At 33.0% G+C, this 23,612-nt stretch overlaps 1 protein-coding gene across 1 annotated transcript; it reads left to right on the forward strand.

Moving 5' to 3' along the window:
• Window positions 1–7,291: 7,291 nt before the first annotated feature.
• LOC143258557 (uncharacterized) lies at window positions 7,292–21,084 on the forward strand. The gene is made up of 8 exons (XM_076517689.1): window positions 7,292–7,517; window positions 9,805–9,913; window positions 11,979–12,102; window positions 13,266–13,392; window positions 16,126–16,205; window positions 19,140–19,205; window positions 19,788–20,051; window positions 20,790–21,084. Exons 1-8 carry the CDS (start codon window positions 7,454–7,456, stop codon window positions 20,925–20,927), a joined length of 972 nt encoding a protein of 323 aa, XP_076373804.1. The 5' UTR covers window positions 7,292–7,453; the 3' UTR covers window positions 20,928–21,084.
• The last annotated feature ends 2,528 nt before the right edge of the window (window positions 21,085–23,612 follow it).

A 23,612-nucleotide genomic window follows, 5' to 3' on the forward strand; every position in this document is an offset into this window, starting at 1 on the left:
AATTTATATGCAAAAACGGCTCGTTTGGGTTGAGAAAATGTTTTACATAGAAGAGCGAACAACGTTTCGACCTTGTTCGGTCATCGTCAGGTTCACAAAGAAAGAGGTGACTGACCGGAAGCTGACCACATGTTTGAAAGGGGTTGTGTAACTGTGTGTCGAGATGTAGAGGGCGGTATTAGATGTTTGAATATATAATTTTATTTATTTTATTATATTAATATAGGTATAAAGGCGTTCCTTTATATTGGTTTATTTTGGGTTTAAGTTGTTGTATAAGTAAGGCTTCTTTAATTTTGCGTTTGTTTATGTTTGTTTCTTTATTTAGTATTTGAGTGTTTTCTATGGTTATGTTGTGTTTATTTGACTTGCAGTGTTCGAAAACGTGTGAAGGTGACTTTTTATGTTCTTTGAATCTGGTTTCCATTTTTCTACTTGTTTCTCCAGTATAGAAGTCGTGGTAGTTATTACATTGTATTTTATAAATAATGTTGGTGTGGTGTTTGTCATTGTAGTTTTTACATAGTATAGACCTCAGTTTTGTGCCTGGTTTTTGAATAAATTTGGTATTAACTGGAATGTCATATTTTGTTACTAATTTTTGCCAAATATTGGTTATTTGTTTGCTGATGTCAGGAATATATGGTATACAGCAGAATATGGTTTCGTGATTTTTTTATTCGTGAGCTGTATTTACTTTAGTTGGTTGATTTTGCTTTCTGTCTAGGTGTGTGCGTATAATGTTTTCTACGGTTTGTGGAGGAAACTTATTGATGTTGATGAAGTATTGTTTTATTTTGTCTAATTCATCGTTAATTTTATCTGGTGAGCATAGTTTTATGGCTGTGTTTATTTGGTTTCTTAGTATGTTGAGTTTTTGTTTTGTTTCATGTGCTGAGTCTCAAGGAATGTATAGTCCAGTATGGGTGATTTTTCGGTGGATTTCTGTTTTGAATTGTGTGTCAGTTCTCGTAATTTTGAGGTTAAGAAATGATATTTGATTGCTTTCTTCCTGTTCACATGTGAAGTTAATGTTGGGATGTATAGAGTTAATGCGATTGAAAAAATTAAGTATGTGTTCTGTAGATTTGAATCCCGCAACCGTGTCATCCACATATCTGTACCAGTATAGTGGTGGATGCAATGCTGTGTTAATTGCTTGTGTTTCAACTTGTGTCATAAAAATATTGGCTAGAACTGGTGATACTGGGTTGCCCACGCTTAGGCCATTTGTTTGTATATAGTTGTGGTTGTTGAACATGAAGTTTGTCTTTATCGTGGTGAATTCTATGAGGGTTGCTAATTGGTTGCTGGGAATGTCTATTGATGCGTTAGGGTCTCGGATATAGAGTTCTAAGGCTATCTTGCAGGCTTCAGTGGTTGGAACTTCTGTAAAGAGGGATATAACATCGAAACTGGCCATTAAGGCTTTATGATTAAGTTGACTTAGATTAGACTTGAAATTAAAATGGTCTTTGATGAATGAGCTGACTGATGTTACATATTTGGAGAATGTTCATGTTATGTATTTACCAAGATTGTAATTAAACGATTCATATGTGGACATTATTGGTCGTAATGGAGAATCTGGTTTATGAGGTTTTGGGGATGCCGTATATTTGCGGTGTGCGTGAGTCGGTTTTACGTAGGTAGGAATAAAGTGTTTGTGAAATTGTGTTGGCTTTTTTCATTTGTAGTAGTAATTTGTTCAGTTGCGTCTCGTGTGTCTTTGTTGGATTTGTGCGTATTGGTTTAAATTTGTTCGTGTCTGATAAGATGTTATTCATTTTATGGATGTATTCATTCGTGTTCATTATGACTATAGCGTTACCTTTATCTGCTTTTAGAATTTTTATGTTTTTGTCTTGTTTTAGGTTTTTAATGGAATTAATGTCTCTTTTTGTAGGATTGTTTTTTAGTTTTCTGTTTTGTGAAATTATGTTGATGGTTTTGAGAAAATTCTTTAAAAAAATCGTTTAAAATGTTGTTTTTAGGTGTTTCTGGAAAATATAAAAATTTGATTTTTCCTGGGAAGTTTGGTTGTTGAATGCCAATAAAATTGTCTAAGTTGTCTTCTTTCTGTTGGTTGTTTTTGGTTGTTTTCTTGTTTTTGTTTTCTATAGAAAGTATCACAAGTCTCCTGGCTAGATCTTCTAAACATGTTTTGATTTCTGAGGTTGGAATGTACCTTGGTGCTATTGCAAAGTGAGTCCATGGTTAAGTAGATGTATCTCGTCTGTGTTCAGTTGTCGGTTGGATCTGTTAATTATGAGGTTAGTCAAGGGTTTGTCATGTTGTCGTTTTTGTTGTTTGCATCTTAGTTTTTCTAGTTTTTTGTTGTGGCAGATCTCTTTGTCTCTGTCATTTTTAGTGTTGATTTGGTTTATGTTTCATTGTATAAGTTCGTAAATCTTTGGTTTAATGCAGCATGCCAGTTGATGGTGTAGGTTCTTTTTTTTTTTTTTGTAAGTCATGTAGTTCTTTGTATTTCGTGTTCAACATGGCTTTAAGTAGTTTTTTCTGTAAATTTTAGATAGTGTTTGTGTATTTATTAAAATTTTTTGAAAGTTTTACCTTTACAAAATTAGGGGTTAGTTGTTCTTTAATGCATTGTTGAATAAAATAAATGTCATTTCTTCTATTAATATTTTTAATTTCACTAGAAATTTCTTAGTTTCTTAACGATCGTGTGAGCGTGTACTGTTAATAGTGGTGTACGGTGTGCTAGTTCAGACATAATGGTAACAGGTAAGTACAAATACACTGAGAAAAACACAAAAACTTACACTTCTCGTACAATCGCCGTGATGAAATAATAATCAGTGATGTCGAGAAACCCACTTGTTGAGAAATTTAAACCAACGAATTATTAATAGAAGAAATGTTGCATGATGAATATCATACTGGAAATCCGTCCGTTGTCTTCATGCCTGCACTAGACATGAATCCAAGTGGCATGTCCTGTATCTACTCTACACTGAAGATCACTACCTTTGATCAGACGATCTGGTGGAAGGCCCAGATGATTATAGAAGGTGAACCACAAGATAGCGATTTTCAAAATCTTGTGTTCTTACTAGGTTGTTTTTGTTGAGATGAGCTCCCTTGGTTGCATTAACTATATTATCGCCGAATCAGGAATTGGGAAGATGCTGAAAGTCGTATATGTTACAAATTCTGCAGGAGATATAACGGATAGTAAGGCATTAGCACCTACCGTAAGACACCACACTTATTACATAAATTTTGTCAGAGCTGTTCAACACCATCCCTTTCTAAACATCTCTAAATAATGTGTATGAGAATGAAGAGGATTAAAGGACAAACTTCATGGTTTGGGATTTGCCAGAGAGAGTGGAATTAAAAACCGATTTAGTGGTAAGCCTCAAGTAGGTCTAGTAAAGTAAAATCTGCAGTTTTTACTGAGGATACCTATGTAGCAAATGATGATTTGCAATAGGTTGAAGACGTTAACCAGGCCTCTGTTTTAAAGAACACAAAGAAAAACTCGCAGAAAAAAAAAGTATCAACGAAAGTTTGAGGACAGCAAGACTGTGGTTTTGGGACATGGATTTCTCAACATATTACAACAACATATTAAAGTTTAGTATAAAGGAAGCAAAGGATATTGGAAACTTCACCTACAGCATTTGTATGAGATTTGTTATAGTTTGTAGCTTCTGGTTACAACTTCTATGCAAAGTACTTCTGCTTGTATTTGTTGTCAATGTCATCATTTGCAGAAGTCAATAATACATTGCAAAAATCTAGTAAAGTGTCATACACCACACGTAAGCAGCACAAAGACAACACACATATTGAAATGGATAGGTAAAGCGTAAAGAAGCTCCTTGTCTTTTTCCAATAAAGGAATCCCTTTAGTGCTGATCTAGCTCTTCATAGTAATAGAATATGTTGTTCTTAATGTGTAGTGGCCCAAATAAACTTTGCTTAAAATCTTAGAATTAATGACAAAATATGATGTAACTGAGTGCAGACAAATTATCAGTCAGAGACTCTAATCACCAGAATTTCCTTGAAGATGAATAGAGAAACAGAAATTGATCCTTGGCTTTTGTTTCAGTGTTATATTGTTTCTGCACAGTACAAGAAAGAGGAAGAGAGAGGCTATTTTGAGATAGAAATTGTGTATTTATCCTCCAACTCTATTTTTGACAAAAAAACTCAACACGCTATCATTATCAGATACAATGTGGTTTGTTAACACCACAGAAACAGATGAATCATCACCGAATGTTCAATGCATTATGGATGAGACTCATTTTCGCAGCAGTTTCTTTGACGATGTGCAATAATTTAAGGTGCCATTAGCAGGTTTTATACTAACTATCAGTATAAATTATTAGACAGCAATTATTGTGTTCGATAAATAAGAGAAAGGTTCATCCACCAAAGATACTACATATAAATGGTACTCATTGAACTCACAGTAAATTTTACAGGAGATACAATATTCAAATAAAAAAGGATACAGTTCCTGTTGAACGTAAAAACAAGCAAAGGTTTATCAATTTTTCAATGCAAAGCTATGAATGCAAGATGTATCATGTAAAGCAGGACGCTGATCTTATAATAATTCAGAAGGCAGTAAAGTAAATATCCTCAGTCAGCACAATGCTTGTTAGTGAAAGTAAGAATCTCGCGATGTTGTTCTGTCACTGTGCACATCTCAAGAGATGTGAACTATTCTTCAGCTCAGAGTAAAAGCAAAATGCTAAGAACAAGATCAGAATTTTGGAAAATTAAAGCAGTCAAAGAAAAACTTGATAGAGAGATGTGCAAGTACATTCTCTTCACTCATATACTCTTGGAATATAATACTACATCACTAATGTATGATCTTGGATAAGGCATAGAACTAAACAAGTATAAGAGTGATGAACATTTTAGGCAACTTGCAGATGTGTTCCTGTTGAGACGGTAAACCAAGATATGAAATAAGGTATCTTTGGCTCCAGAGGTTTTGCTAAAACTACAAACACCACTGTCGTCTATCCTCAGAACCTACCTCCAACTGAAATAGCCACATGCTACTACAGCTTCCACGTATATTATCAAGTGCAGCAATGAATGGGAAGGAAGATGAATCGAGCCCATTAAGCTGATTATGGAATCTTGTATATGGAAGTCTAGTCTAGTACCCACAGAGCCAAACTTTCTTCCCACATCACCTGCCCTCCTTAAGTACAAAATCTGCTGTGTTTCAGTGAGATGTAGTTGTAGGAAACATGGCTGGAATGTTTCCTGGCACGTGAAGAATGTAGAAATATAAGTTGTGCCAATGACACACAGTTTGAAATTAGCAGTATATTGAATGAAGCGTGGTCTTCAGACGACGATTGTAACAATTAATGTGTGTAAATCTAGCATCGAACTATACACTAGTTAATCAATGACCTGCATTTATGTAAAACACAAATGAGAATATGCCATTGAATGTTTCTGAAAATAATCCATTTTGCTTTGTGAATATAATTTTGAAGTCCTTGATTTTACTTGACATAATATAGAGATGTCAAACTTGTAGTTTATCATGAACATAATATTAGCTCCATTTTCGCTTCACTATCTGAGTCGTATCGTGAGAGATGGAATAGATAACGGGGGGAAATAAATTATGATTATTTCAAGTATACCTGTATCAATGCGGATATTAAAACAATTTTCATCTTTAAAAGAGTGATTTAATGACAGTGATTTTTTTACATATATGTACATTGATAAATATTTAAAATTCACTAATAAAAATGTATTATTAATCATGTTCTGCCACTTAGATTTCTCAAATTTTTCATATTTTCTAAGGTACGTGTAAGAATATAAAACAGCATAATTAATTTCTGTTGCAATTAGTTATTGGATTGGACTATATTTCCGATCGATCTTTAATTACAGGGCACCATTGTCAGCAACGAGGTTAATAAGTCTTACTTAATTACTTCATTAGTTGTTATATCTGTTATAACTAATTTTAAATTATGTTACTATTATTATCCTTTATTATATTTTTAACTCACTTTATGGATTTAGGACAAGCCTAACATTATTAACCTTCTCGCTACAAATAGGATAAAGTACGCATGTTAGTACCTCTTATAGAGTTACGGCCGACCCATGTATAATTTTTACCAAAGTGGGGTACGTCTTATTTGAAAGAAAACCTCTCCTCAGTGGCCTAGCAGTATATCTGCAGACTTACAACGCTAGAAATCGGGTTTCGATACTTGTAGCAGGTAGAGCACAGATAGCCCATTGTGTAGCTTTGTGCTTATCTTCAATCAGCCAACTTACTTGAAAGTGATAATTCTACCAAAGTCCGAAAAACTTAATACCGATTTTATTATCTTAATCTGCCCGAGCCAAGTATACCATTATCTCTTTTTAGTAGTTTGTATTTGTAGATTGCCCTAACCATATGAAACTTTTAACGAGTGCGGACACACACTCGTTAAATAGAAGATTTAATAATCTAATTTAATTTTATGTCTATAACTTTTCCTCATTAATTCTTCTGCATTTAGCTTGAATATGAATTTAGGATGACTAAATCTCCTAAACTGGCCGAACATCGTAAAATATTATTGGTTTACGGCTGAAAATGTCGTTAATCCTTACGTATTACCTAATTTGTTTATTATTCGTATTAGGAATATAGTTTGAATGTTTTTTTAAATGCTGTAGTTTGAACATTATATTTAAATAACTATACATGTGTCCCTCAAAGTGGACTTAAGGCTGCCTGGAGGGCTCGCTTGTTTTAACCACTCGCTCCACTATACACGTGTGTGTTATCTGCAAGTTAATGAGTTAACACTAGATTGACGTCACATAAGGTACGCATAACGTTGCAATTTGTAGAACATGGGAATGCCATGAATCACGAGAAGAATTACACACTCTGTGTGTTACAACACAGCAATAAATAAAAATATTTGTCACACTTAATATTGATTTTATTTATCTTGAAATAGAACACTTTCGAGAACCCTGTGGAAATACAACTAGTTAATAAGTATACATGTGTAGTTGCGATATTTGTACATAGGTTACTCTGGTTTGAAATTAACATTAATATCACAAAGGTTTCCGGATGTCATTATGCTCAAGTACTTAAGGAAGGAAATATACATTGTCGTACAACGTAAACGATAAAAAAAAATGTATATGCCTTTTAAATTCCAATTACTACTTTCGTTACATCTTTATACTGGATTACACAATTCCGGTTGGCGTAATAAACCATGATGATAATGTTCGTATATCATCTGTCAGAAAAAAATGTTTTTCTCATACTAACAGATAAAAGTCTTATTGAAGGTCTTTTATCAGTTGTTCACTGAGAATTAAACAGGTGTATGGAGATGAAGAAAAGTAACTCCAGCGAGGCTTACCAGCTATATTTGTTTCAACCATTTCTCATTACAGAAACATTATGAAAATAGTTCCTTTGATAGCGATTCTTTTTGTTGGTCTGGCTTCGGCTGATCTTGTTAATGGTAAGTGTTTCAGTGAAGTTGTTTTTGTAATATTTGAATTTTACTCTTAAAAGTTGTTTTTTAATTTTTAAGTGGAATAATATTATTTAATATTTTGAAACTTAACTCCATAATATTATGATAATTTATATATGTAAATCGTTAAATTTCATGTTCTTTAGATATGATATCAACATATATATATATCTACCACAAGGAAATATGTATTTCATACCTTTCTTTAAGTTTTCAATCATGATATAAGTGAAAAAGGCTAGGCATGGCCAGGTGGTTAAGGCGCTTGACTCGTAATCCGCGGATTCACACCAAACATGCTCGCCCTTTCACCAGTGGGAGCGTTATAATGTGATGGTTGGTCCCACTATTCGTTGGTAAAAGAGTAGCCCAAGAGTTGGCGGTGGTTGGTGATGACCAGCTGCCTTCCCTCTTGTCTTACACTGCTAAATTAGAGAAGGCTTGCGCAGATAACACTAGTATAGCTTTGCGCGAAATTCAAAACAAACACAAGTTAAGAAAATAAGTTTTTAACAGGTTATCAAGCAGAATAGTCAATATCTGTCTAATTCTAATATTAACTTGTGAACGTTTTAGTTTTTAATATAAATCCCTTTGTAAGAACTTTATATCCATTTTCAACACTTTATTTTCTGTGCTGAAAACTTTTAAATACCTTTTATCTCTAGCCTTCAGTCAAGAAGCCCTTTTAAAGATGTATTTCATTTATAATCGTAAATTTTAAATGTTCTATCCCTTTAAAGAAATATTTTACACTTAAATTTGATTTGTGATTTAGATTGTTAAACTATTCAAAGTCAGAGAACGCGATATTTTGAATAAGGTTACTTTTTTATATGGCCGAGCATAGCCAGGTGATTAGGGAGCTGAACTTGCAATCTGGGGTTCGAACCCCCGACCCGTCAAATGTGCTTGCTTTTTCAACCGTTGGCACATTATAACGTTACTGTCAATCTCATTATTCTTTGAGAAAAGAGTAGCCCAAGAGTTAGCAGTGAATGGCGATGACTAGCTGGCTTCCATTACGTAGTTTCGCGTGTAATTTTAAACAAACCAAACCTTCTATATTTTCCATAGAATTGAAAAACTCGCTCAGCAGAACATAACGTAGACGATAGCTCACAAGCTACAAGACACACGTTAAAATCACTGAAAGCTTTACCGTAAGACAACCGAAAGGACTAGAGACACAAAACAAACTCATTGGAACACAAATACGTCAGGGATCCTGATACAGCTGTAGTAGATGTATGTGTCTGTGCATGTGTACTTAAACGTTATCTTGAAAGCCGACGTTGTATGTAGTGGAAGGTTTATAGAAAAAAAATGTCAATGGTCTAACGTCTTGTCGACCTTCGAAGCAAATTGTTACAATAAAATTCAAGCCATGTTCTTCAGACTGACCATAATGAACGGACCTGAACAACCTTCTTATGAAGTGCAATTAATCATGAATACAGTAAGTAGTCCCATTTTTGTGCATTTTATGCCCACTTTACTCGTTTAAGTATACAAAATGCATTTAACGTAGATGATGTATTTGCATTCATTATCGACCTATCCTTATATGTAACGGTCTGTCTATCAGCCTAAATCTACCTGTTTGATTTTTACCAACCTTGTAGTTTTGTTTGTTGAACTAAACTGAATCTTTAATTTTTTTTATGAATCCTGAAGCCTCTAATGATCGTTAAGACACTTTAAATGCTTATACATCATCGGTGATTTTTGGATGGCGACCAACTCCTCTCCAGACAGCCGTCCCTAATTTAGCAGTGAAATACTAATGAGAAAACATATAGTCAACACACCGACTATTAACTCTATGGTTACTCTGGTACTAATGAATAATGTGATTGACCCTCATATTATAAAACCCTTACGGCTATAAGGGCGACGGAGATTCAAACCCTCAACCAGCATATTGCGAGTCGAGTGCCTAAACCACTTATGATAATTTATGTCCCATTTGGGTGATGCGCGTGTATACAGAAAATTCCAGTTTAAGTCTAAAATTTTGTCAGTGAGAGAAGGATATTATATTTATCAATAAGATCTTTAAATGGATCATTGCTAAGCCTTCTTTAATTTATAGTGAACTGTATGATTTTCTGGTTTCTATTTATATGTATACATCTTTCTATTTAATAGCTTATGTGTTCGTCTGTTCATGTTCTGTATAGCTATCTTTGATCAGTAGTTTTATTTTATTCTATTATATTCAGCCTTGAGATGTCTGTTTATTTTATTTAACATATTTCTGTTGTTCAAGATATTGATAAAAATGTGGAATCAACGATTCAAATGTTACAAAAAGGCATGGCTAGAGCAGGCAAGTTGCAACAAATAATGACGATGCCAAACTCACAAGAACTTAAAAAGTAAGTATGAGTCTTAATTAGTACAAACAAAAACGAGCACATAGGTATATATTATTCATGATTCTAAAACATTACAAGATATAACTTGTTAGTCAAGATTTACAATAATTTAATTTACAGGCTAATGGCTTTATCTTTATGAACAAATTACGGTTTATAATTGTTAAAAGGCAAAGACGTTGGTGTAGTCGTAACAGAAAAAAGCTCACTCATATGTCATGTCAGTGTATATAAATATCCGGTAGATATTAGGGGCGGATCCAGGATTTCGGAAACGGAAAGCCAGATTCGAGAAATTTAGAATTTGCAATCTACTTCCTTGAAATTGTTTAACGTTCGATAAATTAATTTGTAAATTTTCTACCTTTATTACGTCAGTGATAATTTTGTTGAATATTCCTTATGTGTCGATGATTTTCTCGTATTCAGTGATAAAAACTGTGCTCCAGCTTTCACCATAAATTATTGTAGAACATGTCTAGAACTATGCTAATGTTACAAAGGAGTCCTTGTATTGCAGTAATGTTCCACTGCATTTTTTACGACAATTTCTTGTCCAATTTCTATGATGCATGTGTATATAGAAAATCTCAGTTTTAGTGTAAAATTTTATCAGTGAGAGATGGATATTATATCTACCCGTAAGATCTTTTAGTGGGTTAGCGATAAACCACGGATTTATAAGGTCAAAATCCTGGTTTCAATTTCTCGTGGTGGACAGAGTGCAAACAAAAACAAACAAAACTCTGTTAGGTTTTGTACACTCTTTAATAAGAAAGTGACTTAAATTATTTGAATAAAGCATATAGTTCTGTAAGTATTTCCAGCATATGAAAAACATTCTAATTTTTCCACGTATTAATGATTAACTTTGATACCAAATATACGTCATTCCTGATCGCTAGAATTATGACAACTTAATCAAATTTGTGACTACCCCTCCCTGTGAAACATTTGATATCAAAATTAATAACTAATGCGTGGAAAACTTGAAATACTTTTCATATACTGGAAATACTTAAAAAAACTGTATTGAACATGCTGTCATATATTTGTCCATTAAACCTACAACTACAACGTGTGGACGAAATTTTACACTTCGTAAGCTCATTTTAAACACTACTTTTTACCATTTTTATCAAAAACGTCATGCGGTACTACTTGTAACATTTCTAAAATTGCTTTGTGTTTAAATATTAAAACTTACGAAGATTTGTCTGTTTTTGAATTTCGCACAAAGCTACACGAGGGTTATCTATGCTAGCCGTCCCTAATTTTGCAGTGTAACACTAGAGAGAAGGCAGCTAGTCACCACAACCTACCGCCAACGCTTAGGCTACTCTTTTACCAACGAATAGTGAGATTGACCGTCACATCATAACGTCCCCACGGCTGAAAGGGCAAGAATGTTTGGTGTGTAGTAGATTTGAACATGCGAGCCTCAGATTACGAGTCGAGTGTCTTAACCACCTGGCCATGCCGGGCCATTTACGAAGAGGCACTCGTTCTTGAAGGTTTGGCATGGTTAGGTGATTAGGTCGTTCGACACGTAATTTGAGGGTCGCAGGTTCAAATTTACTACACACCAAACATTCTTGCTCCTATAACCGTAGGGGTGTTATAATGGTCGGTCAATTCTACTATTCTTTGATAAAATAGTAGCCCAATAGCTGGCGGTGGGTGACGATTACCAGCTATCTTTCCTCTAGCCTTGCACTGCTAAATTAGGGACGGCTAGCACAAATGGCTCTCACGTATCTTTTTGTTAAATTCGAAAACAAAATCGTTTTCAAATGTCAAATAAAAGAAAATATTATTTTCTTATACTAGAAATTTTGATACTAGTAAATAATTACCGAATTCGAGTTCATTTGAATGTGATTGAGAAGAGTTGATAATCTTTTAGTTAGTAAAACGGATAGATCAAGATTTTATTGAGCAACCGCATGCTAACACACCACCAGGTGGAGTGGAAAATTACGCACTGGGTTATTTTCAAAACAGTTTACTTCAAAAGATAGATATAAAAATCAGTATAATTTTGTGTTTTTTGTCGTTTCTTTAGTGTAGATAAAAAAGTGAGGAAAGTGCTTATCACAGCTTTTAAGGAGACACTACAGAAAGTGGTCAAGCGGATCAAAAGTGAAACTGACCATGCAAGAGCCATGGTCAAAACCATACATGAAAAAGTACGATATATTTGGTTTATGTGTGAACATCTTTAATATATTAATATAAAGTTTAAAACATGAATATATTTACCATTTATTGAGCATGAATTTTCCACTTTAGTGTCTTTCAACCGAATTTACTTCTGTTAAATAAAACAAGCGAAAAGGCTGCCCTACAAGCGACTGTTTGTGCTAGTACTTATTAATCTTAGTATTAAAGTGTAATGTTTTTTTATATATTTGAAGTCATACCGTTTCTTGAAAATATAATTATTTTTAAGAACTCCAGTTTCTTAATCCTACATTTAAAAACTTACATCAGTGAAATACAACCAAATCTATCCTAATGTGTACTTCTCTCGAAAGTCATGTTCCTGTTAAGAAGACAGTATTTTTATTTGGAATCGTGTTCTTTTACATAGAAATAATTGTTGCTCATACAACAGTTAGTTTTCTAATTGTCTGAATTTTGAATACCTAAAGTTTGAAATTTTTATGGATTTCTGTTTTCGTTATTATTCAATAGATGGTACAGGAGTTTTGGTTATATACGTAGATACTAACATATACGCTATGAATATTAGTTGGTAAGTCTTAGGATTGAAATCACGTAACATATTAGATTCGGAAAAGCACTGCTTCCTAGTTGCTCAGTGGTTATTTTGGACTTATAACACTAAATATCGAGGTTATATCCCTGTGGCGGATATAGGACAGATAGCTCATAATACTGTTTTGTGCTCAATAACAAACATATAAACAAATTAAAGACATACTTCCTGTTTTCAAAAGGTGACGTAAGTGTATATCATTTAGTAAACTAAATTCATCCCACGATAATATATTAAGGAAATAAAAAATTATATTTTACAACATTTTATTTTTTAAAACAAAATTATTGTGAATGTACAACAACTTCTGTGATTTATCAGCCGACGTAATATAGAACAAAATATTAATATGTCTAATTTCCGTGGAAGTTAAATCCAAAGAACCTAATTATAAATTTCCATTTATCTATGTTTACAGACTGGATACGCCAATCTATGTTCGCATTTATCTATCTGATAATTTTATAGTTTATATAAGATTTTATCTGTAGATTTAATAGCAATTGTTCAGATATGTGTTTTTTCTACGAAGTTCTACTTTGATTTTTCTCTTTTTATAATTTCTGATAGGTGGAGAAGCTGAAACTAAAAATTACCGAGCTTCAAGAACAAGGAAAGTCTAAAGAAGAAATAGTTAATCTGGTGAAACAAAAAGCAAAAAACTATTCAAGACAAATGCTATATGATGCTAAAACTGGTAAGATAACAAATTTAAGATTTAAACTGCACTGTAAAAAACAGTTTTATAAGTAGAGACAATAAAACTAATAACAAGAATTAATATGATACGTGTTCTGAAAGAATTCTTATTTATTTATAAAGATATTGCAATCCAAATGGAATATTTGATATAAACTAGGCTATTTTTGAGATCCAATGATAAATAAGAGGCGGGATTTTTTTCTTTTTAAGAAATTAAAAGTAGAAACTTATCTTACGACTTGAAAGATAAACTATCTTAGAGCGACCCCTGTTGTTTTTTTTGTAAGAGTGATATTAAATGATAAGCTTATAATCTTGTTAATAGCATAATTAGTTGTTCTGTTTTCTTGACAGCGCCCTATTAGCACACAGTAAGTCTGCGAACTTATAACGCTAGCCATGGTTGGCATAGCTTAAATAGTCTCCAGTGTAATTTTGTGCTTAACTTCAAAATAAACAATCGAAAATTAATTTAAATGTTTTTTAATATGTAAACGAGAAGATATGTTAGTCATTTTTCTGTAAAGTTGCCAATATTTAATAAGGTACCACCAAAAATTAATGATATATTCACAGTACTCTTCGATAGCTCTATAAGCCACCTTATTTTTTAAGCAGAAGAAAATACGAGTACTAAAATTTATGAAATTTGATTGTTTATAAAATTTGACGAAATTTAGGAAAATGACCTAATATTTATCATTCAAAACAATAATACTATTAAAAATACATTGAGGCTTTTAAAAGCAGGAAAACGTAAAGTATAAATGAAAGAACCAAATGTTTGAAGGTTGCGCAAAGTTACATAAAGGCTAGCTTCACTAGCCATCCCTAGTTGACCAATGATAAACTAGAGAAAAGGCAGCTAGTCAACACCATCCACCACCTGTGTTCCCTTTAAGCTGCGCAGATGCACAACAACCAGTTAAGTGAGACGCATACCCTCAGTAGTGGTGAGGAGTCTCAACACATGTACTGACTTTCTGTAGGCTTAAAACCAAAATAACCAACTGGTAGTATTACAAAATTGCATAGTATTACAATACGGTCAATTGTCTAAAAATACCCTTCCTTTTAATAAATAACAAGAAAACATTGATAGCGCACATCCACTCATTGCCTTGGTGCACATGAAAAATTCATTCCGAGCAGGCCCGGCATGGCCAGATGGGTTAAGACGTTCGAGGGTTGCGGGTTTGAATCATGCTCGCCCTTTCAGCCGTGGGGTGTTATAATGTGACAGTCAATCCCACTATTCGTTGGTAAAAGAGTAGCCCAAGAGTTGGCGGTGGGTAGTGATGACTTGCTGCTTTCCCTCTAGTCTTAGACTGCAAAATTAGGGACGGCTAGCGCAGATAGCCCTCGAGTAGCTTTGCGCGAAATTCAAAAACAAACAAACATTCCGAGCATGGATTGAAAAAATTTAGAGGGAAAATTACCCACCGTCAATTCTTAGGCTGCTCTTTAACTTATCAAAAGTTTGATTCAGCTTCACATTATAACGATCTCATAGCTAAAGAGGTTAGCGAGTGTGTGACAGGGATTCGAACCAATAACCACTACACCAATATATAACATAAGAACGGTAAAGTGTTCAGAAAATAAGTAACTTAAACTGTAAGAAGTCAGAAAATGTTTTAAAAGGAAAATGAAAGCAATGGTATTTGTATTACGCAGTGAGAAAAATTACCTTAATTATAAATAATTAATCATTTTTACTTCTGCAGTTTAAACAACAAAATGTAGCCTTATCCTCGTTTTATTATATTATCGATTCTGTTCATTTTAATATGATATAAAAAAGACTTTCAAACACTGAAAACAAAAAATAATACATGGTATTAGAGGCGTGTGTGTGTTTTTCGTATAGCAAAGCCACAAAGGGCTATCTGCTCAGCCCACCGAGGGGAATCGAACCCATGATTTTAGCGTTGTAAATCCGGAGACATACCGCTCTACTGTATTGGAGACAAATATCATATTTGTTAGTTTTACTGAAGTACTTTTGTAACGTATAATATGATATTTAATAAGACAGATTGTCAGTTTATTAATGCTATAAAATTATTTTTTACGTAAAATGTGTATTTGAAAGTTAACATATGAGATCATAGGGATCATTTTTAACTGCTGATATGTGCTATAGAAATGCATATACAAGACTGATTTTTGTTAGATAATGAACAACAATGGATAATAATAACACAACTGATCCGTACATTTGGAACAAATTAGCAAAATAAAGAAAAATATTTCGAAAACGTTTTAAAAATTAAAAACAAATGAACAAATAAATAAAAGATTAATGTATTTTGTAAGAATACTTGCAACACTAACAGAGTTATTTGATCTCAGTAATGTGGTGGGATGTCATGACTGCTAATTACTGAATGTTGTTTTTTCAATTTGTGCAAACAATTACGAACGCTTTAGGTAGGCATTTGTCAAAACTTGTAGAAAGAGCAAGGCAATGCATATATAATCCAATAATTTTTAGCCTGCACATAAAAGAGAATAACAGTGTGGTGATCAAGATGTTTTCTAAACAAAAGGTAAAGTTCACAATGAAATGATATTAAACTATATTAAAATATAATCTAATCACGTTTACATGAATCATATAACGTGTTCATTTTTTATTATAGATTAATATAGTAGTATCTATACAATTAGAAATGTTATTCAGCCATATATTTTTGTCCTAAACAAGAATGTTGCCTCCTTTCAGGTGGACCCAGTCTTCTAAAGCTAATGGATTATGTCGGACGGTTTCAACTGAAGACTCTAGTAAATATGATAAAGAAACAGGCGAGTTTTAAGCTGATGATAAAGTGCAACAAATAAATACATTATGATGATGGATTGGAATTAACTTTTTGACTAATTGAGCAGTTAACTCTAGTAACACACGTTTATTACATACATAGTTACGACAAAGTTGTCGTATATATCAAATATTTTGAAATATATTTTCATTCTACGAGAACGCTCACTGTTATGTTTTATAAACCCTAACTCTAACTCTAAGCATGCCTCGTTAAAATGTAAATCATTTTTTTAAATCAGTAAATGTTTAATTAACTAAATGTAATGAGTTAACTCGTGAAATTTCAGAAATCTATACATTGAATTTAAATTTATTTAAACGTTGTTGATAGCCTAATGGTACATTTTCTAAATCAACCAAAATATCTCCATTTTGCAATGTTACAATTGGGTAATATTTTAGTAATTTACCTAAGGGTTATATTTAATGTCGGACGTAGAGATATAGCTTAAGGGGAAAAATCAAATATTACAAAAGTGCTTTTAACTAATATTTGATTAAGCGGTAATGAAACCTAAACACCGAAAAAATGGATATTGTTGCCATCCATTTGGTAATATTTATAAATTAACGTATGTAAATATGTAAACTTTCTTCAAACTATTTTTGTACAATTATGTTTTTATTTAAAATTTTTGGTGTGAATATATGTAAATGAGTATGTTTTCTCAGTGATGTTGCGTTTATTTGATTTGCAGTGTTCGAAAACGTGTGAAGGTGACTTTTTGTGTTTTTTGATTCTGGTTTCCATTTTTCTATTTGTTTCTCCAATATAAAAGTCGTGGCAGTTTTCTCATTCAAATTAAAATAATGTTGGTGTGGTGTTTATCAGTGTAGTTTTTACACAGTATAGACCTTAGTTTTGTGCCTGGTTTTGTGTGTGTGTGTGTGTTTTTTCTTATAGCAAAGCCACAAAGGGCTATCTACTCAGCCCACCGAGGGGAATCAAAGCCCTGATTATAGCGTTGTAAATCCGGAGACATATCACTGTACTAGCGGGGGGCTTTAAAGAAAACGTCATCACCACCCGGTATTCCCAGGTGGTCACCCTCCCAAGTACTAACCGGGCATGCCTGGTTCTTGAATAAATTTGGTATTAACTAGAATGTCATATTTTGTTACTAGTTTTTGCTAAATGTTTGTTATTCTTCTGCTGATGTCGGGAATATGTGGTATACAGCAGTAAATGGTTTCGTGATTTTTTAATTCGTGGTATATATTTACTTTTGTTAGTTGATTTTGCTTTCTGTCTAGGTGTGTGCGTATAATGTTTTCTACGGTTTGTGGAGGAAACTTATTGATGTTGATGAAGTATTGTTTTATTTTCTCTAATTCGTCGTTAATTTATTTTGTTGAACATAGTTTTATGGCTGTGTTTATTTGGTTTCTTAGTATGTTGAGTTTTTGTTTTGTTTCATGTGCTGAGTCCCAAGGAATGTATGGTCCAGTATGGGTGATTTTTTGGTGGATTTCCGTTTTAAATTGTGTTGGTTCTTGTAATTTTGAGGTTAAGAAATGATATTTGATTGCTTTTTTCTTCTTCACATATGAAGTTGATGTTGGGATGTATAGAGTTAATGTGATTGAAAAAATTAAGTGTGTGTACTGTAGATGTGAATCCCACAACCGTGTCGTCTACATATCTGTACCAATATAGTGGTGGGTGTAATGCTGTGTTAATTGTTTGTGTTTTAAATTGTGTCATAAAAATATTGGCTGAAACTGGTGATACTGGGTTGCCCACACTTAGGCCATTTGTTTGTATATAGTTGTGGTTGTTGAACATGAAGTTTGTCTTTATCGTGGTGAATTCTATGAGGGTTGCTAATTGGTTGCTGGGAATGTCTATTGATGCGTTAGGGTCTCGGATATAGAGTTCTAAGGCTATCTTGCAGGCTTCAGTGGTTGGAACGTCTGTAAAGAGGGATATAACATCGAAACTGGTCATTAAGGCTTTATAATTAAGTTGATTAAGATTAGACTTGAGATTAAAAGGGTCTTTGATGAATGAGCTGACTGATGTTACATATTTGGAGAATGTTCATGTTATGTATTTACCAAGACTGTAATTAAGCGAAAAACTAACCAACATTTGGGAAAACTTATAAAAAAACAATATTCTGGTAAAAACCAAATTAATTCAAAAACCAGGTACAAAACGAAAGCCCATACTGTGTTAAAACTATACTGACAAACACCACACCAACATTATTTATAAAATACAATGTGATAACTGCCACGACTTCTATGTTGGATAAACAAGTAGAAAAATGGAAACCAAATTCAAAGAACACAAAAAGTCACCTTCACACGTTTTCGAACACTGCAAATCAAATAAACGCAACATAACCATATAAAACACCCAAATACTAAATAAAGAAACGAACATAAAATTAAAAAAGCCTTACTTATACAACAACTCATGCCCAAAATAAACCCATACAAAGGAACACCTTTATACCTATATTAATAAATATAATCAAACATCTAAGCACGCCCTCTACATTCCTACACTAGTTACACAACCCCCTTCAAACATGTAGTTAGCTATCGATCAGTTACCTCTTTCGTTTTTTGTGAAGCTGGCGATGACCGAAGAAGGTCGAAACGTTGTTCGCTCCTTTACATAAAAATTTTCTCAATCCAAACCAGCCGTTTTTGCATATATATTTGGGTATGTTTTCTACTTTCTAATATCAGAAAACTGGTGCCAAAAATTGTTTTAATAATGAAATACAAGATATAATGCCAAAAAATTTATATCTCGCATGAAATTTGATTGGATCAAATCTATTTTTTTTCAAATGCAAAAAATATTATATAACTTCGAAAGTAAACATTAATACTAATAGTGCTCGTTTATATTATTTTTATTTGTTTGTTAGCTACTTGCTTTCTAACTTTACTAATTACAGATTATAACTGACAACAATATTGAAAGACTTGAGAAGTATATTGAAAATATAGACACGAAAAATGAGGTAATACTTTTAAATCCTGATTTATTTTTACGTGTTCTAAATAAAACATTTATTTTTATTTTTGTAGAAATTACACCACTATTTATAATATAATATTACTTTTTGTTTGTAATAAATTTGTCATTCTTACATGAAGTTTATCACTCGCTTATTCGACCCTGCGTAGCATGATGGTTAGAATTCTTGAATCACAATACGTGAGTCCCTATGTCGAATCTCGTCACCAAACATGATCGCCCTTTCCGTCATGGGGCATTATAATGTGTTAGTCCATCGTTGCTGAAACGTGGTCCTAGAGGTGATGATGAATGGTATTGATTGGCCTACCTTTATTTTTTATCACTTTAAAACTAAGGGCAGCTAAATTAGATAGCCTTCAAATAGTTTTACATGAAATTCAACAACAAGTAATTTAGGTTTATTGTGCTATCTGGAAGCAAAGACTTGTATATCCTAAACTGATATTATAATTCTTCAGTTCATACTTTTTCTCCTCATACCAGTTTATTGTTGTATTAACCAAAGAAACTGCTAACTCGGAAGTTAACTCGAAATGATTTTACTAATGTCTCTTTCTTCAAGGTTCTACATGTTATAAAAGAAATGACGAAAATGATATCAAATGAGGATATTAAAGTAGTCCTTGATAAAATACTAAATTTTGTCGGGCATAGTCCAAAGGACCTTAATGAAGCATGGCACAAACTCCGAAATCACTTAAACCAACTGAATCCCAAGGTTAAGGAAAGTTTCTTGGTCCTCACAGATTGGATGAAAAGCACGTGGACAGATGGATTGAAAGCAGTCCAAGATAATTTTATCTGGATTAAATCAAAATTAAGTGAGGTAGGTTCAAGAAAAATTATTCATTCTTAAACCATACATAAAAATGGTCTCTTATGGTTGCAGTTTCCATATGACAACAATATTTGCTGCTATGGAATACGCTCGTAAATCGTTATTTCACAACAATGCCCAAAGATTTGTTGATTCTACTAATGTCTCAAGAAGTCTTTGAAACATTTTTTGCCAGATACCTCTTTCTTTACAAAATTCTTTTATTTGTTTGTTTCTTGGAGGGCTTACTGAGTTATTGTCAAGTAAAACTGCTTCTATGAAACACAACATTGAAAAATACAACAAAGTTCACAAAATTATGGGAACAAAGATAAAAGCTATTTGATTACTTAAAATTGTATCACGGGAATAAGCTCGAAGTTTTTAATGATTTCAGAAAGCAACTGAAACTTTACACATTTACAGTTTAACATCATATCAACAAAGTATTCAGAATAAAAACTACAATATAAAAGTATAAATAGTTCAAGAAATACATATCGTGTTGTAGCGTATCCAACAGTTAATTTAGTCTTAAAAATGCAACATTTTTTTAGCTTGATGTAGCAAAGAGAAACATAATCATAATTATATCTTTATATGGTGTAATATACATCCACTATCGTATTGTTTGTACTTTGTATTTCAAAATAAAATTCACAAGGGGCTGAACTCAGCTTTTTAGACAATATTCTTGCAATTTTGTATTTTCATTACGTTTTTTATTTTTGTTTTTTACTTTTGCAGTACGTCGTGGAAGCCAAAGAGGATAGTGTGAAACTTGGACGTGAGATTTTGGCATTTTTCCAGCCTTACAATAAAGAAATCGGAAGTGTTTGGGAACAGCTTAAAATTTTACTAAAAGAGTTAATTGGGCATGAATGAATTATGTTTGTTAATTATTTATCTAACAACAGGAAATAAAATAATGGAAAATGTTAAAGAAACTGCTAAATGATGGTTGTATTTTTAAGAAAAAAGTAATTTCGTTAAAAAACATGTAGTAATAGATAATTCAGGGCATAAACTTTGAAAAACATCATATTATTGCTGTAAGTTATTCATTCAGTCTTCGAATTAGAAAATGCCAACAAAAAAACTGTTGATTTACATATTACAAATTATTCATTAGTAACTGAAAAGTTTAATCCTTAATCAATAAGCTTCACAATGAGCCTTTCATTTTTATACATTAAAAATGTATTTATTATTTGAAATTTAAATGAGAAAATTATGTTTTTAAGAACAAAGATATCCATACTTACTACATGGTCCTACAAAATTAATTTTTTATTTATTTATCTGCGAAATAGCATTTCCACATAATCGGTCGCACGCTGGGACAACGGTAAGTCTTCGGTTTTACAACGCTAAAACCAGGGGTTCGATTCGCTTTGGTAGACACAACATATGGCCTGATATGGCTTTGCTATGAGAAAAGCACAAATAGAAACACTCCTTATAACTGATAAAGCAGTTATTCACGCTATAAAAGATGACTTCATAATTACATGAAAACAGAAATATGTTAATTGAAAACTGAGATGAATGAAGAAAACATATGTTAAAAACTGAGAGAGAATTAGAAATATTAGCCACAAGAACAGTGGGTCTTCAATACTGACTATTTATTTACAGAACATAAATTTTAACCAATAAACTTAAAGCTTAACTGATGTAGTCTGTATCTTTGTTTTAAATTTTGTGCAAAGCCACAGGACGACTATCTGTTTGTTTGTTTTTGTTTTAAATTTCGCGCAAAGCTACTCGAGAACTATCTGCGCTAGCCGTCCCTAATTTAGCAGTGTAAGACTAGAGAGAAGGCAGCTAGTCATCACCACCCACCGCCAATTCTTGGGCTACTCTTTTACCAACGAATAGTGGGATTGACCGTCACATTATAACACCCCCACGGCCGAAAGGGTAAGCATGTTTGGTGCGACCGGGATTCGAAGCCGCAATCCTCAAATTATGAGTTGAACGCCTTAACACGCTTGGCCATGCCGGGCCTACGACTATCTGTTAGCTTCCCTAATTTAACAGCTAGTCACCACCATCCACCATCAACTCTTGAACATTACACTTCTACCAATTAATAGTGGGATTGACCGTAACATTATAACACTCCTAGGATCAAAACAGTAGTCATGTTTGGTATGACGGGGATTCCAACCATCGACCCTTAGATTAAAAGTCGAACACCCTAACAACCTGATTTAGCGAAGTAGTTGTTTTATCTTTTCTTTGTTTAATAAAGTGAGCAATTAAACTTCACCTTGCATTTCTTTCCCAAAAGTTTAGTTTCGGCACTAATATGTTTGTTAACGAATACAGCTACATTAATTTTAAATAGCCTTCTCAGATATTTGTCACGTTTTGCTGTTACGTTTTAGCCTCCGCTAGTACAGCGGTAAGTCTACGGATTTACAACGCTAAAATCAGGGGGTCGATTCCTCTCCATGGGCTCAGCAGATAGCCCGATGTGACTTTGTCATAAGAAAAAATACACACGTTATCACGTTTTGTTCACTAGAATAACAATACGACATATAATATATATTGTGTAAAGATAGAAGTTTTTTCGCTTTCTTTTATAACAACACAATATAGTTCATCAAGATAATACGATTCAACATTGATTTATAGATTTTGTTTTTATATAGCAAAATCTACATTCCATTTAAAATAAATTTTTACTTACGAAATATATTGTATATAAACTTGCACACATACTAATTTATTCTATAATGTTTTCACGTGACATGACAAATTATTGATATAATAGGAGTAGTTATCTCAATTGAAATCAAGCTTTTAAAAAGTTTATAATATACTGCTTTAGTCAAGAAAAACGTTTTCATGTTATTTCCATCTGGTGGATGCTATTGGGAAAAAAAAAATTAAAAAGTTACTTTCTCCATTGAATCAATTTCCACCGTAACAAGCTTCAACGAAGAATAATGATGATGTCAATCTTAGACCACACATCTTAGCAAGTTTTCCACATAGCCTCCAGTGTGTGTGGTGTCAGCTTTTCCGATCATGTTTAGGTAAACCTAAAGCACAAAAGTCCATTAGAGCTGCACCCTACAGTATGACAGGTAAATTACTGAGGGAAATAACTGTCATTTCAGTGATTTCGACCGACTTATAACAACGGCTGTTATTTTCTAAGTGTGGTTGTATGCTTGTAAAATGTCGTCGTCCTATTGTCTTATTCATGGTACCACGAGATTTATCTCTAGTTTCATTGCAGTGACTTGTTTTTTGTTTGTTTGTTTGTTTGTTTTGGATTAGAGGAATCTCTTTCGTTATCAGAGTCTTCATTCTGTGGATAAAAAAAAAGTTGCTGAGATTGCGTTCAGACGTTGTTCAGAAAACTACTACTGTCTTAATCGCTCTTTTGTGTGAATTTCTTCAAATCGTTTAACAATGCTGTTATATTAAACATACATTTGGTGTGAAAGTGTTTTGTAGTTACTATGAGGAAAACCAATATACCGAACAAATGAAGTGAAGTAAAGAAACAGTGCCATTGGCCACTATTCAGTTCTTCACATTATATAGCCA

This window comes from Tachypleus tridentatus, chromosome 8 (genome assembly GCF_004210375.1).
Source record: "Tachypleus tridentatus isolate NWPU-2018 chromosome 8, ASM421037v1, whole genome shotgun sequence".
Classification (NCBI taxonomy): domain Eukaryota; kingdom Metazoa; phylum Arthropoda; class Merostomata; order Xiphosura; family Limulidae; genus Tachypleus; species Tachypleus tridentatus.

Excerpts from the sequence above, each read along its gene's own strand:
- LOC143258557 (XM_076517689.1), top strand. The coding sequence starts at position 7,454 with ATGAAAATAGTTCCTTTGATAGCGATTCTTTTTGTTGGTCTGGCTTCG. Across the intron at positions 19,206-19,787 it reads ATATAGACACGAAAAATGAG|GTTCTACATGTTATAAAAGA; the intron begins GTAATACTTTTA and ends TCTTTCTTCAAG. Across the intron at positions 20,052-20,789 it reads TTAAATCAAAATTAAGTGAG|TACGTCGTGGAAGCCAAAGA; the intron begins GTAGGTTCAAGA and ends TTACTTTTGCAG.